This window comes from Chanodichthys erythropterus, chromosome 7, assembly GCF_024489055.1.
Source record: "Chanodichthys erythropterus isolate Z2021 chromosome 7, ASM2448905v1, whole genome shotgun sequence".
Lineage (NCBI taxonomy): Eukaryota > Metazoa > Chordata > Actinopteri > Cypriniformes > Xenocyprididae > Chanodichthys > Chanodichthys erythropterus.
The window spans coordinates 40854152-40870621 of NC_090227.1; the positions used below are offsets into that span (position 1 = coordinate 40854152).

The 16470-nt window shown below is 36.6% G+C and overlaps 2 protein-coding genes across 22 annotated transcripts in view; one reads left to right on the forward strand and one right to left on the reverse strand.

The window, feature by feature from the left end:
- rasgrp4 (RAS guanyl releasing protein 4) overlaps window positions 1–5452 on the reverse strand; it is a 29128-nt gene extending 23676 nt beyond the window's left edge. For all 3 annotated transcript variants that reach the window (XM_067390591.1, XM_067390592.1, XM_067390590.1), the window contains exon 1: window positions 5072–5452. In XM_067390591.1, the coding sequence (XP_067246692.1) occupies window positions 5072–5094 (23 nt within the window). In that variant the 5' untranslated portion in view covers window positions 5095–5452. The remainder of the gene's footprint in view (window positions 1–5071) is intronic.
- A 184-nt stretch (window positions 5453–5636) lies between these two features.
- Window positions 5637–16470, forward strand: part of ryr1b (ryanodine receptor 1b (skeletal)) — a 128176-nt gene continuing 117342 nt past the window's right edge. For 17 of the 19 annotated variants that reach the window (XM_067390564.1, XM_067390572.1, XM_067390576.1 and 14 more), the window contains exons 1-4: window positions 5637–5827; window positions 5977–6131; window positions 7562–7820; window positions 9596–10247. In XM_067390564.1, the coding sequence (XP_067246665.1) occupies window positions 10200–10247 (48 nt within the window). In that variant the 5' untranslated portion in view covers window positions 5637–5827; window positions 5977–6131; window positions 7562–7820; window positions 9596–10199. Of the gene's footprint in view, window positions 5828–5976; window positions 6132–6465; window positions 6602–7561; window positions 7821–9595; window positions 10248–16470 lie in introns of those variants that run through there. The other 2 variants (XM_067390566.1, XM_067390567.1) reach the window with 2 other exon arrangements.

The following is a 16470-nucleotide window of genomic DNA, read 5'->3' on the forward strand; positions in this document are numbered from 1 at the left end:
AACTGCAACTGATAAAATGTACTTCAAAGGCAGAAAGTGGAGACAAGTCACACGACATTGGTGTTCGTCAAAAAAACAGTAGGAAAGTTAATTCGGGATTTTTACACGGGTGATGATGATGAGAGAAAAACACTGACATTCTGAATTCAAACGGCAATAAAATCAACCGACTCGTCCCTGTAAATGTTGAAAACACCTTACGTTTTAATGAGAAACAATTACTATCCGAATAGGGCTTAACTCGTAATAAAAATAATAACTTGATGCAGCTGCTATCTCACCTTTTTCAACGTGTAAAGCACGCAGATCGGCGACGGTGTCGGGTGAAGATAATTGTGAGCTGCCGCTGCACGCGGGGTCTTCCACTGGCTCGGATGTTTTATGTGAACCGAAGCAGTTAGTTTTGTAATTTTTGCTGTAAGATTAGCATCCCTTTTCTCCCTTTCAAGCTTATTTTTCATTTTTTGCGCAACACTATCACTTTTTTTAATCATTTTGAACACCAGCGAGGCTGAACAAGCAATAAAGGCCAATTTTCTAGTCTACATGATGCGATGCGATAGCATAATGCAAAGAGGCGTTTCCCGGTGTCATGTCGCGAATTGTAAAGTGATTTTGATTGGACAGTGATTTATCAGTCAGGCACATTTTCCAATCATTTTTTCTTGTTATTTATTAGACACAAATCAACCACCTTTGACTTGTCAATCTCATTTCCTCCAGCCAATCACGGGCCCCCTCTACCCGCGGGCCCTGGGGCTTCAGCCCCACCTAGCCCTTATGTTAATCCGGCCCTGTTCATATGTATATTCACGTTTATTCCATGCTGTAACTAGCAATAAATCGCGGACGAGACGATCAGTTCACGTGCGCTCTGCGCGCGTTGCCGCTTTGCTTGAACTGGAGGCGCAATGATCTGCGTCACATGAGCGCCAAAACGGTAATTATTGTTTGAATTTCGTAATTGTTGATGTTTCTGTTTCTTATCAGATGTAACAAAGAATAAAGCTTATTTGCAATTTAGGCACACTAAAGGTCATTCATCGACTGAAAACAGCATAGACTAGATCGATTCTAGGATTTAAGAATCGGTTCTTCAAAATGAGAAATCGATATTTTCTACCCAGCCCGACTAGCAACCACCTTAACACCTCTGCAGTGAGTTTTGCACTGGACAGGACCAATGCATCGATATCGAATCTAATTGCAAGCTAAAATATAAAAAAAATAGTGGCTTAAATTGTTCAGGTGGAAACCTGCAGGTTGGTATGTTTACTACAGGTGCTAAATGAAATATTGTTTAGATCGACATCTAATCTAACACTTTTTTTATGTCCCCAGAAGACTTTGACCTTATACCTGAGAGCAATGGGTTCACCTGTGTACATGAGCGACTGTTCACACTCTTTAAGTCCTACCGGTAGATCAGGTATATTGATGTTTACAGTATATGTAAGGTTCTGTGTTGATATCTGCCACCCTATACAGTAGATGTCACTATTCAGGCCGTCAATGTCACAGGAAGAGAGACAGTTAGAGAGTGAAGATAACCATCTCTGTCTCTCTGCGTTGCTCTCTCTCTCTTTTATCAGTCACACAAAGAAAACAACAACATTGTACATGAGTGTACCAGTCTGTAAAATTCACAGCTGCTGCATAAGTTATAAGCATAAATTAAAATTTAAAGATGTCATTCTCAGACTTGGACATCGAATTGTGTCTGTGACAGCATCAGCAAGAATCACTGTGGTCTGTGACAGTGACACACACGAACAGGAAGCTGGTCGTGACTGCAGAGAAGTAGCGATGAGTTCTTAGAACGTCCAAACCCCTCCCAAATGTTCTCTCCCTTCCTCATTAACCAATGTCCAGTTCAGCACACTCGTTTTCAATTCTCTCTGCACACATGCACACTGACGTTCACTTTCTCATCTCATTAAGCAAACCCAATCTAACCACTGAGTTAGGGGCCACACAAAAACACACTCCAGCCAAGAGCATAATGGTTAAGGTTTGTAGACCAGGAAGACATTTCTATACGGCCTTATTATTTTTACCTGGTAAAATACACCTCATATTTCCTTCTCTATTTTTGACAGGCCAAATATTAGACATGACTGCATAATGCAAATTCCCCATCACATTTTGTCCTCTCTCGCTTGCTTATTTGCATCAACCTGCTCTACGGCTGATGACAATACACAATACACACACTGCAGGCCTGAGAAATACACACATACACATAGAAACAGACTCACGCACATACAGTAAACAAATTAGGGAAAATGCTCTTGGTTAATGTAAATTAATTCGTAAACAAGTCTATGCAAATACAGTAGGGAATCAACTGGGTTCTGGTAATCGAAAATTTGGGTCATGATACAATAATATTAGGATTACATACATTGACGGAAATTTCTGGCAAGCCGTGTTTTTATTGTCATAAGGTAGTGGGCACTATTACACACCTTCTGAAAGAGTACAGCATCTCAATTAGCAGAATTGGGCTGCTTTAACAATAATAATTGCCGTGGTTTGTTTTTCATGTCTTCGGTTGAAATGACCCCAATAACGTGATATTTAGCCCCTGGAATGCTAATTTTACCAGGTGAACCCATCCAAAAAATTCAGATTTTACCCCACGGGATGCGATTTTTACCAGGGGACCCCCTTGAAACGAGACAGGGCTGGTTTTGGGCTAGTTTTGAGTAGCAATTGGGCGAGTTTTGTTGTGAAAAGCTGGAAACCCTGATATCCAGATCAAAACACTGGTGAAGAAGAAGCAGAAACAAGTGATAGAAGCATTGCTTAAAATAACGCGATTATCAAACATTAAACAGCATATAGATCAAACTACCTAAGAGACATGCCATTGAAACATAAGAAACAGTTGATTTGTTTTCTGAAGTCGAAATAAAACTGAATTGACACAACAGCCTCTTAAACGTCTACAGACACTCAAGTTGATCTAATGCTACTGTAAGCTTCAGCCTTGCTTCGTTTTACGACAAATATTCATGTGAAAAATGATCGATTATTATAATTAAATATACTGACCCCTATAGAAGCAGTGTGCTGTTTTTAGCGCAGTGAACTTCTTTGAGTTTGGTTTGAGTCCGCACATGACACCCTGGCATTTAGTATCATAATCCAATGAAACATTTGCAATCATACAGTGTATGAGTGTTTCAGCCATGCATAGCACCTACTGGCTCACTTTCTCTTCCTCTCCTCCTGCACCCTTTGCTCTATTCATGTCATTCAGAAAACAACTTCTCCTTTCTCTTTGGAAATCCCCCCAACCTCCCCCTACCCCTTCCCTGCCACAGTAGCCAGTGTTTTACTCCCAGTTCCTGGCTACATCTCCAGCTCCATTACGCTACCCCCAACCCTCTCCCTCCTGCCTCCTGCTCTCTCCTCATCTCCCTCTTTTTCTTTTTCCTCTCTTCGCTAACACATACACACACACAAAAACAGTCAGGGAACATGCAAATTCTTCCCTTTCTTTCGTTAATTGATTAATTGATGCCAGAGCCCTTTAATGATCTTGTTTGTAGGCCACCCTCTCTCTAACTCTCTCTCTGCACCCTCTCTATCTCTGCTTCATGTACCTGTCGATCTCAAATGTGACCATAAACATGAATATTTGACAAATACTGATATTTTTCAAATATATATTACAAGCATTTATAAAATATATATAAAAATAAAATGTGTTATAATTATATATTTAATATTAAGATCTCAGACATTATTATATATATATTTATATTATATTTTTTGTTATAATTGCATATATATATGTATATATATATATATATATATATATATATATATATATATATATATATATATATATATATATATATATATATATATATATAATCAAAATAAAGTAAATTCTTTTCAAAAATTCTTCATACAGTGGACTACCAGTAAAATTGATAAAAATTTGGACCCAAAAATTATTCAGACACTTTGACCTGACCATGTTTTGCTGTAGTGTTATCTAACATAATTAAGATTTTTAAATAAGAATTTTCTGACACAGTTTAACTCTGAGATCTTGTCATATTTTATTACACTTTATTTAAACTATACTGAATAAACCGTATTAATGAACGAAATGTTCAAGGTGTCTGAATAAATTTAATTTTGACTGTATATAAAATTTTCAAATTAAATATTTAATATTCAGTGTTTATTTTTTTATTGAAATATCAAATTTGAATGATTGACCATTAAATATCAAATAGTACATGCTTGCAAAAACTTGCTGTAATGAGACTTGCTGATAGCATCACTGTAGTTGCTGCTATGTATGTCATTTCCAGGCAATCAGATAAGACCTCTGAGATAACAAAACAGACGTCCCCAAAAGCTCCTCGTCAGAAACATCGATTCTACCATTCTCACGTTAGTTCATGCCATTTATCAGTAATTACACACAGGCAGAATTTGCATGCACACTAACGCTCTCGTAGAATCTGACTCCATATGTAGCGTTAGTTAACTCACAGATTAGGTTTTAAATGAGTTGCCAATTGCATTGTGTCTTCACAACACACAACCAGTATATTCCAGCTAATGCCTCTTATGTACTGTAAACACAACGAGCGAACATACCTCTATCCACAACAGGTCACAGGAGAATAACTAGGTCAAAAGCAATTCATTCCCCTAGTGCGAAATCCCCTCTTAAAGATCAGAGACACTGCCACTTCACAGCATACTCATGTGAATCTATACAATCTTGCAAATGCAAACATAATCTGAGCCCCAAAAGAGAGCGTATGAATGATGAATGTGCAGTTTGAACAGTTTTGAGAGCCTGTCTCTCTCACAGAGAACTGAAACCTAAACACAAAGTTCTGAAGAACATGAGGAGAAACCACAGCTTTGTCAACCACAGTGATCACTTTGCAGTGCGCTGCAAAACGACAAGTGCACATTAAACTCAGTGACACGAAGAACTGAAGCAGCGTTTTGTCTCGAGCCGACATTAAATCATTTCTAAACAGTGTCTGTTAAAGCACAGTCAGAATGGAATAGAAAGTCAGAAAGTCTGTACCTTTTTGACTCCTTGCGATTCATGGTGCCTCCGGTGTCCTGTTGGTTTCCCTTCGGGCTGATTAAACCCTTACTTGTCCCATCAGGCACCTTGCAGTCGCTCTCCTCCAGCCAGAGCTACTAAGTGACCTCTTACAGGCTGGGACGAACAGTGGCTGTTCAGTCACGGCTGTCAAAACTTCAAACCAGCTGTTGCGGCTCAGACTTTTCTCTCTCTCTCTCTCTCTCTTACTCACTCACTCACTCACTCACTCACTCTCACGCACTCCCCCTCGTTTCTTTCTCTCTGAATATTACCAGAGAACATCAACCACAGGGCAAAGAGTTACCAAAACAATAACTAAATGAAAGTTCAGCAACCCCTATTCAGCGCATTAGAAACGAAAAAACTTAAACCGTAGACTTAAAAAAAGCCTGTCAAAATGAGCATAATCACAACAAACAGCCAACTGCATTCAATACAAACAAGTCCCTATTTAAAATACAGGCACTGGCTCTGAGAGATAGGGGAACTGTCATCTGTGTGCATGTGTGACAGAGGGAGGGGAAAAAAGTGAGCGAGAAAGAAGAGAGGGAGGGATTGAGCTCTTTGGAAAGAGTGTGAGAGTGAGTGATACAAATGAAAAATCATTGAAAGGCCGATTGAAAACAGACAGGGTTGAAATTAGAGTGAGAATTAAGTCCAGAGTTTAGCTTCCTATGTGTGTGTGTGTGTTTTTACACATTTCAGTGGCAGTTCCTTACCTTCAGGCCACAGGTAAATGAGCGAGCCTTGGGGTGTGTTTTCCACGAATTTCCGCGTACAGTATAATTGTCGCGTGTCTGTACCTGCGGTTTTCAGTTCATTTGTTAGCCTCGGGTCCGTTTTTAATCTTCTTCATCCCTTCTTTTTCCTCTCCTTAACAGTAAGGTAGTGTCTCCAGGGTTGAATCCCTCCACGTGCAGCTGGAGCGGGACACTGAAAGGATGCCTTGTTGAAGATGGAGGAGAGGGGAGATGATAGGAAAGACTGCTGCATGTGTGTTCGTGCGTGTGTCTGCATGCAAACTCTGTGGGAACCTGTGAGTATGTGTGTGTGTGTGTGTGTATTCACACAGAGGTGGGATTCTCATACAAAGCAGACGAGGGGGGCTTCTGTCGGTTGAAGGACGGGTGTGAATGAATCAACCGTCATCTTTCAGAATGACACCTTGAATATCAATTCTGTGAAATGTGGCTCGTCTGCTCTGTATTAAAGGGCACACATATATCTCTGGGTTGTTGCAGAAGCATTCATGTGTTGTGTGAAAACTGTTTTTTGACTTTTTTCCACCACAAATGAGCTTGCAACAGGGCCCTTGCTCATCACTCCACCTTTGTTTACTTCCTCAAAATGGTTAAACTAGTCTTTCATATGGCAAGGAAGCACTTGCTCTGGCTTATTTTACTGTTTTAAATATGAGGGAGGATGGTGTATCTGTCAGTAACAGGTGGAGCTGGACTTTGTAAACATTTTTTTTTCTCTGTAGCTTTTCTCTTTTTGACATCTTCAGTAAGTTTCAAACACTTCACATTCTGCAATTGCAATTACATAACTTAAGAAACCACATCGGCGCCCAGAGTCATTTACCTTCAGTTTTGTGATGTATTAGTGTATTATAAAATTAACGCTAAAAGAGTTTTACTAGAAACCGGTTCTGTCTAGCCTAAACAGGCTGTTGTTGGTCAGCCACATCACAAATTTAGCAAATATCATTAGCAAACAATGGGTTCCACCAAAAATACCATAGTTACTAGCCTATAGTTATTTCTTCTACAGAAAAATGTGGTAACTTGGTATTAGGAAACAGTCTGTATAGACTTATTATAACGTTTTGTTTTGTTAGAAAGAGCTCTCATATTAATGTATTCATTTAGGCTATATCCCATATTAAATATATTAATTATTTTATTTATAAAAAAAAAAAAAAAAGTTTTATGCACTCATATTAACTGAGACTGAATACATGTAACGTTACTTTTAAAAATTTATTTACTGCGCAGACGTGTTCACTTTATCACGAAAAAACAGCCACAAGGTGATTAAAATAGGGAAACACTTGAAATTGGTGCCAAGTTACCACATATATACAATCTTTTACAATCTTAAAAAATGAATAAATGTTTTTTTTTTTTTATTATTATTACTTTTTTGAGTAATAATAGATTGCTCACGCTATGCTCGTGTACGACCGGAAGTGGAGACCTTGTTTCACTGAAGGAATTAGATGTAAAAATCATGGATAGCTTTTTAAAATTATCAATATCATTAATATCTAATTAACTTTCAGTTAATTCTCTTGATTTTCATTTAAAGAGCCATAATGAAGTTTTTTATTAATGATAGCAAAACATATAAAGAGTATTATATTGTTATGCATCATAGTCTTATTTATTGTAGTAACCTAATACATATCTCATATTTAAATATGGCCTACTGTAAATAATTCTAGCTTCCATTTTATTTCCGTAGTGAGTTTATGAGGTGAGGCGATGCCATCTAGTGGTGGCTTTAAAGGACTACAGGATGGCACGCAGCAAATGCACTCAGGTTCCCAGTCTTCATTACGTGGTGTCTGAGCATGCTCTCTGAAGTTCAGTCCTCGGCTGCCAAGGAGACCCCCCAAAATCCATCAGCATCCCTGTTACTCCATACTCTGATGTAGTTGCAGTTGGGCTTAGGAGAGAGGAGGGACACGCACAGAGATGACACTTAGATGGAGATTGTGGAGGTGAGGAGTGATGCCAGCTGTCATCTTTGTATGTGTTTGTGTCCTGGATGAGGGTGTGTGTGTGAGGTTGAGTGCAGCATGTTGGCTGATTGTCCTAGAGTAATTTTAGGGGTGTGTTGCTTATGCAGCTGTCAGACTGTCTTGCCGAATGGTGGTCTCTGTGTGTGTCTGTGCATGTAAATATATGATTATATTAGTCTTTTCTATCTATCTGTCTGTACTTCTGTGTCTGCACATCTATCTATCTATCTATCTATCTATCTATCTATCTATCTATCTATCTATCTATCTATCTATCTATCTATCTATCTATCTATCTATCTATCTATCTATCTATCTATCTATCTATCTATCTATCTATCTATCTATCTATCTATCTATCTATCTATCTATCTCCAATTAATTGCTTGTTTAATTCTGACACAGTGCCCTGTTAGACTGCTGTGTTGATTTGACTTTCATCACTTAGATTTCCTACCTCATCCAGAGTCTTAAAATGGCATAAAAATGTGAATAGTGTATGTATACAGTATTTTCCAAACGTGAAGATTATCTGCATTAGAGGAAGGTCATCAGACAAAAGTCATGTTTCAGCAGATTGGCATTATATACAAGGAATTTAGATTATTTTGGTTTCTCCAGCACCCAAAATTTGACAAAATTTTCCTGCATTTAGCAATTTGTATTCTAACACAATTTGTATCCTACATGTGTTAAATTATATATAAATATAATACAAAATGATTTACAGTATATATAATTTAATACAGTTTATTTATTTATATAATTATAAAATAATATTATATATAAATGTATTATAAAATCTATTAATTATTACATTTATTTACATATATTAATCTTATTTATAATAATAATATAATTGTTTAATTAAAATGGTTAAAAATAATTAAATATTAAATAAAAGTGTTAAATTGTTTAAGCAGCAATAAGGTTACAAATATATATATATATAATATATATATATATATATATATATATATATATATATATATAAATATATATATATATATATATATATATATATATATAATGATACTAGATATTATATGCATAATTTTTTTTACAAATATATATATATATATATATATATATATATATATATATATATATATATATATATATATATATATATAAAATGATACTAGATATTATATGCATAATTTTTTTTACAAATATATATATATATATATATAAAACAAATATATAACCAGAATTCATTACAATATTGATACTTATTTCAAATACAGTGCCAATGCATTTCTTATTAAATTTTCTTATAAATTAATTATAAGATTTAAATGTATATTATTTATTATGTGTATTTAAATATATAAATATTTAATATATTAATATATCTTATTCATATATATATATATATATATCAGTTGTTTTAGGCAGCAATTAGGTAATATATTAATTAAAAATTAATATATTAATAAGTATATATTAATTAATATATATGTTATATATATTTTCCTATTTAATTATATGTTTATAAAATTTAAAAGTGTATATTATTTGTTACATTTATTTTAAAAAATATTAATTTCATTTATTTAAATATAATCTATTTTTTATAAATATAATAAATTGTCTAGGAAGCAATTAGGTTACAAATTTATATATATATATATATATAACATAGCATTTATATTCATTAATATATTGATATTGATTGCAGTGCCAGAAACAAATTTCAATCATTTCAATGTTTATTCTGTTAATTCGCCGACTGTATTCTGTCTCACTCACAGTGCGTGCTGAGGACACATATGTGCCCAATATATCTGGCTGTGTGCGGCTCACATTAGGACTCCGCCGCGTTCAAGCTGTTTACCGGGTTATTGCACAAATATTGTTATAGGACATCACTAGTTCTGAAAAACTAACCTAATGTAGATCTTGATGAATTCTGATGTAATTCAGCTTTCTTTTATGGCTGTATAGTACATGTACATGTACATGTGAGTTTTAGTGTTTTCTCTGCCAGACATCATCACACACAAGCACATTTTCCATTTATAGCTCATTAGACTTGTGCAAGGATCATTTTTAGGCAAAGGGGGTGGCCCAGTTGTGCAAATATGGTTGCAGTGTGAGTGTGTAAGAAGGTAGAGCACCATCCACAGGATCTGAGAGCAAGGAGGCTGAGAGAGAGAGAGAGAGAGAGGAGCAGTGCTGAATCTTCTGTCACTCTCTCTCACTCCACCGTGAGAGCTACAGGACTCACGCTGTCCTCCAGCACACCCACACACACACACTGAGAGAGAGAGAGAGAAGACACTGAAACACACTGAAGACAAAACGGAAGGATTTTCTGATTTCTCCTGAGGAGCTGCAAATAACCCTCGGAGAAGGATGGCAGAGGGAGAGGGGGGAGATGAAGAGATACAGTTCCTACGGACGGTAAGTGTTGCTTTACCTGCTTTTACTTCATAATTATGTTTTTTGGGATGACTCAAAGTTGATTCTCAATGTAAGAGTTTTAACCATTTTTTTCACTATAGACACTAATGTTTCCCCCCAATATTTAAACTAGTGGTCAAGTAGTGTAATTCAATATTAAATGCGAGATTCTTAAACTTTTTGATCTAGTTCTCCTCGATCTTGAACATTTGGTTGCATTGTTGCTGTTGTAAATTGTTAGAAATGTCTGTTTTAAGCATGCATTCTCAAGTGCTTGACACCATAGTAGATATTTTGTTAACTTCCCATCCACACTCTCCTGGTTTCTTCAGGTTAAATTGTTAACATTGTGGTTTTGGACAATTTTGTTTCTAATCCTGTATTAAGTTGACTATTTTTATGGTGGCCCACATGTCTTTTGACCTGCTTATATGGAGTTGATAGTCTGCCTGACAACTCAGGGAGGGACGACGTCTCTAATCAGGGACATGTCCTTCTTTTATTATTGCTGACTGTGAACTTATATTGTAAAAGCTGCATCTTTTCTCATATTCTTCCAGAAGATTCTGTCATTCAGTGGATGTATGTGAATGTGTGTGGATAGACAGCGGCTGGTGCATCTGTTTGCATCGTTAGCTATTTTTACCTCAGGAAAGGAGAGACTTTTAAAAGTGGAGAGGAAGACGCAACAAGCAGGCCAGCTCCTTGAGGGGGGACAGCTGGCCTCTGCCCCCTCATCTCTCAAACTGAGCAGCGCACAGCTTAGACGATCTATTAGATTGGACATACACAGGGAAAAAGGCATGCAAGAAAAATAAGAACATGCAGAATTTAAATTATACAGCATTTGCGACATATATTAGGAGTTTGAGAGAAGTGGAAAATTTGAAGCCCCTACTAGGGGGCCTCAGCAAATTTCCAGGTGGGCTGCAGGATGATTTAAAAGTTATAAAATTTATATATTAAAGTAATCTAAGTCTGAATTAAAATGCTTAAAAAATTTAATTAAAGGAGTACTATGATTTTTTTTTGTTCAAAATGAACAAAATGTAAATAATGAGTCAGTACCTCAATGCTCCTTCCAAAACATCTCTTACCCTGATTCGCTTTAGTAAGCCTATTATAAGTGTTATATTTTAGACCCGTCGGAAATTGCGTACATATTGCAAATCACCCGTTTGAAACAAACATGAACAGAAGGAGAGTCTGCTGGCAAAAAGAGAACGAGACAGAGATCGTAATAAAACAAGAATCAACATTGGAGTTGATGGTGTTTTTATTACTCAACAGGTGAATATAAGGTGTTTTATTGAACAGATAAATTGCCATATGTAGCTCTCTAACAGAGTTGAATGTAAAGCTATTGTGAAGGGTCGTTTCATTATGGTTGTTGTAGCGCTGTGCTGGAATTTATTTTCAAGGAAGTACCGTGTCTATTAATGGGTAAAGCTACAGTAACATCTTCAGCTTGAGATCCTTTCCATCTAAACTGGTTATATTTCTTAAGCCTAGTTGTGAATGTTTTATGAGCAGTTCTTTATTGAAGAACATACAGTTCTTGAAACTTCTGGAATCACAAAATGAATCATGGTTAATTCATTTAATATATATAAAGGACCCTAGGCTCTTTCTTTTGTTGAAAATTATGCCATTTTGGAATTTAGCTAATGTCAAAAGTCACAGTTTATCCGTGAGTTTATTACAAGATAATAGATTATTAATGCAAAACAAGGCCCTCAAGGGTAAGAGGTGTTCTTATTTTCTAAAAATCCTTTACCAGGCCTTAACTGAGGTAAAATCACTATACACAAAGTCATATTTTATATTATTGCTTTTAAAATGGTGCCAAAAGTAATATGAAGAAAGTGAAAGAAACCAATGTTCCAAACAGTTAAATGTATTCATAATTAAACAATATGTGGCATTTCCATTTTTTTTAATTAGATAATTCCATAAACAAGATGTTCATTTCAAGTAATTTGGATCTGACACCAAGTTTAGCCAGTAAGTTTAAAACATTTTTTATTCAAAAACTAAAAATATTCTTTAATTTTTCCTATAATATACAGTGTATATATATATATATATATATATATATATTTGTGTGTGTGTGTTTATATATATTTTACATTTATTTATGGCCTATCTGTAGGCTATTTAGTTGCCAAGCAATGTAGCATCCAATCAGAATTTAGAGTTGTAGCTTATAGTTTTATAAATTGATGCACTAGATGTTGAAGTTTGTCTTTTGAGACGTCTGTCTGACGACTGTCAATCCTTTTGGCCAGTGGGATCAGCTGATATCTCATAATACACCCTCATGCCTCATTTAGGAATGCTAATACGAGCTTTATGTGGATGACTGACAATGCTGCAAAGAATCCCTCATGCTGTTATGATCAAAGGTCAAATTTGTATATTCTTCTGGAGACACCAAAACAAAGTGTCACAGCTGTTCTGAGCCCACATGTGCATAAAGACATTTTTGTATTGTTGTCGGGAAGGGAAGGATGCAGATTATTTTTTACAGGCATCATTAGATTTCAAATGAATGCTAACAAGTGATGTTTGAAAATTTTGTCTCTTTTGTTAGTTGTGTTTTTATGGTTGATGTTTAGTGTCATCTGGTGTGAAGGAACTCTTTGACTACATTTGTGTGTTTGTGTTTGTGTAGGGTAGAAATGACCCACTTCTTCCTCTCAGCACTCCCACTTTATCACTCTGTTGTTTTTTTATATCACTGTATGAGGACTGGAAAAGAGAGGGATGAGTGGAAGGGAAAGAGGAGAGTATATGTAGTACACACTTCACAGGTATGAGATAACATATTCTGTCACTGATTAATAGTTATGGACCCTGTAGCAATCCATCTTTAGCAGTTTTGCTGCTTTTTACTTTATTAACTATTATTAAGAAATATGAATATGAAAATGATTTGTTGATTTTCAATCTTCATCTGCATTTATGACAATATCCCCGCACCATTGTAATGAAGTGTGTTGATTATGTGAGATTTGTATATATTTCAGAGCCAATCAAAGCGCAATCAAGATATTGTGTGTTGTGTGGAGAGTGTGTGTAACTGCTGTAATCCATACAGTGACTCAGCATGTGTGGGGCAGTCAAGAACTGGCAGTTTTCTGAAGGGCTCAACACTATGTGTCCTTGGGGGAATCCTTTCAGGAAAGCCCTTTGGTTTTTTTACAGGCTGTTTTTTGAGACATGCCATGCCACTCTTTTAAAATAAGAAAGGAAGCTAATGTTACATAGTGTTCTTAGGGGCTGTTCACACACAATGCATTTTTCTATTCCTCTGCACTACTTTTCCATTGTTCATCTCTATGAAATCTGTGTTTGATCGTTGGACTCGCATCTTTTGCAACATCTTGTGCATGACACAGCATTCTAAAAATGCAGATATCAAGTTAAAAGAAGTTCAACTTTTAAAAAAGACGTTCTGTTCCAACTGCTTTGCATCTCTGTTCTTTGTGAATGGCCCCTTATGGTGCCATTAGGCAATCAATTTTTCTAAGAAAGGTAAGGAATGGTTCCAGTTATATTTCCATTTGAGTTTGGTTCGGCACAGCATGATTACAAACTCTTCTCTGCCGATAAATCTCAGCATGGTTGTCTAAACTTGCTGAATCGTGCTGGTAGAATGTATGTAGTGATGTCGCCACTCAGGATTGGTCCCTTGTCTATTGCCTGGGTAGTTTCTCTCTAGCTGGCCAAGTGCACTATTTGAGCTAATTAAATGCAAGTTAATACTGTCTGGATGCCCCTATTTGGGTGTGAGCAAAAACACACTGTTTTTGTGTGTGTCCCTTTAAATGCAAATGAGCTGCTCTTCCTGAAGAGGAAGAGGGTGGAGCTTTAACAGATCGCGCTTCAGTTGCTCAACAACAACAAAGTTGGAGATTCTCACACAGCAAAAATGAGTAATGGTGTTCAGCCTTACATTGTTCAAACCTGGAGTCGACACTGATGGAGAGACTCAGGAAGAAGTTACATCTTTTAGAATGAAACTGGATGTTTCTGAATGGTTAGAGGATAAATTTATGTAGTTGCTGTGGAGTTGATTCAACTCATCCACTAGCATGTGCCGTCATTTTAGTCTTTTGTGCAAATCCAGCGTTGAATTGACCCTCGTTTGTGAAGCAGTCCGGCGTAAAAAAGGCGGCATGATAACAACACTCTACTACAACAACTCTTCCTCTTCTCTAAAGCAGCCAACATGTCCCCGCCTCCTTTGTTTTGTGTTCTCAGGGGCAGGGTTTATGTAAATTTTGGGGTTTGTGATGTCACCAACCTGGGAAGAAGCTTGTTGTAGTCCCTACCAGCCGTTTGTTGTAGTCCTTAAAAAGTGATTTCTGTAAAAGAAAATATCTCCCTTTGCATTGAACTTTGGGCGTCGTAACTTTGCAGATGTTGTTTGTGCTCAAATAGTAACATTACACACTAACTAAAGTTAAAAAAATGAAATCATAATCAAGGACCCCTTTAAAGGTGTTGAAAATAAAGCTATGGAAAAGAGAGAGAGAATAGCATCAGTGGTGTTGGAGTGCATTTGAGGGGGTATTCGGGTTCCAGGCTATAACAGCCCTTTCCTTTTATAGTTTCAACACTATAAGCGCCTGACACTCAGGAGGGAGAGCAAGAGAGTCTGTGTCCTACTTCATCTTTGCCTGAATCCATAGGGAGGACACCGAGTATGTGTGTGTTTTTACATGTGTGTGTTGCACATGAGGCATAAAAGCAACTAAGTGTTGTGAATTGGAGCCTGTAATCACTTTAAAAATGATAATTGATTGATTTGTGCATGAGTAATAGTTAACAAAAGGCGGTGGAGAAAGAGAAAGACAGTTAGTTTAGTGGCTACTGTGACATAATGAGCATTTAAACATCTCTCACTCTTAGAAATATGGGTATTAAGGGGATTTCTGATTTGTTTCTTCTTTAAAATGTTGTAAGTTTTCTCCATAAAGACGGAATTTTGTGATAATCAGCCTCAGAAATGAGGAGAGAAGTAGCTAGAAGGACTAATTTTAGTGCTCAGTTATGCAGATAGAGCCCACAATAAGGGCTTGTCTGTCACAGGGGACTCTTCATGGGCAGAAAGAGAAGTGTGAGGTGTGTGTGTGTGTGTGTGTGTGTGTGATGGAGGATTAGACTGTGAGCTCTTCAGAAGATTCCTCGGGTCTTGAGTGTGTAAAGCAGCAGTCTTCCTTGGGCTTATGTTTTGCTTAGCCCACAGATGATCGAATCTACACCTCAACCCTAACAGACCATCTGTTCATAGGCATAGATTCATGTGCTCTGTCATGTCCACATCTTTACAATAAACAGGTGTTCCCTCTGTTAGCACTGCAGAAGAATCACTTACGTCAGCCAGAAACTTTAACTGACCCCTGAGTCCACTACTGTAATGTAATGTGTGAAGGAAAATTACTCATGGCTTAAATTATAACACAGACGTACCAGCTTCATAGCTTTTCTCATGTTCCTCTATTGTAAGTCACTTTGAGTAGAAGCATCTGCTAACTGCATAAATATATATGTAGATCTTGGCATCAACATAAATATATGACATTAAAAACAGTCACTGTAGAATATTTTATCTACTTATCAATATTATGTAATTTTTAAGACATTTATTCAAACGACTATACATTATGACACGCAAGTTCCCAGCTCCTACCAAAGTCCCAACATCAAGGGCTCTGTCCTTCAGAGTGAGTAGGGCATATACTCATTTCCGATAGGAATTGACCCTTCGCCGGGAGTTTGATTGACAAGTGATCTAACCAATCATAATGCCACATCTGCCATTTTGTCCGACAAAGCAGTCAGGAGTTAGAAGATTGAACTCAGTGGACTTGAACTTGAAAAATGGTGTGCATTTACGTCTTTCCATGTTTTAAGCAACATTCCTTCTCATGTTCATTCATGTTTATTAGATGCTATAAATTAACTAGTAGGAAGAGATGATCGATTCACGAGCCGCTTGAGCTGAGGTGCTACAGCAATCTGTCGCGACACAATAAAGAGGCACAAAACGTTTTTTATTGTTCGAATTTCTTTTAAAAAAATTGCACAATTTGAAAGCTGGGACTTTGTTTAATATCATAAGTAACCTTCTCTATCTTGTCTGTTGAAGTGTTGTCAGTGTCCTCTTTGCTCCGCGAATTATTTTTCACTCTGTGTGGCGTGACGGCACCATGGC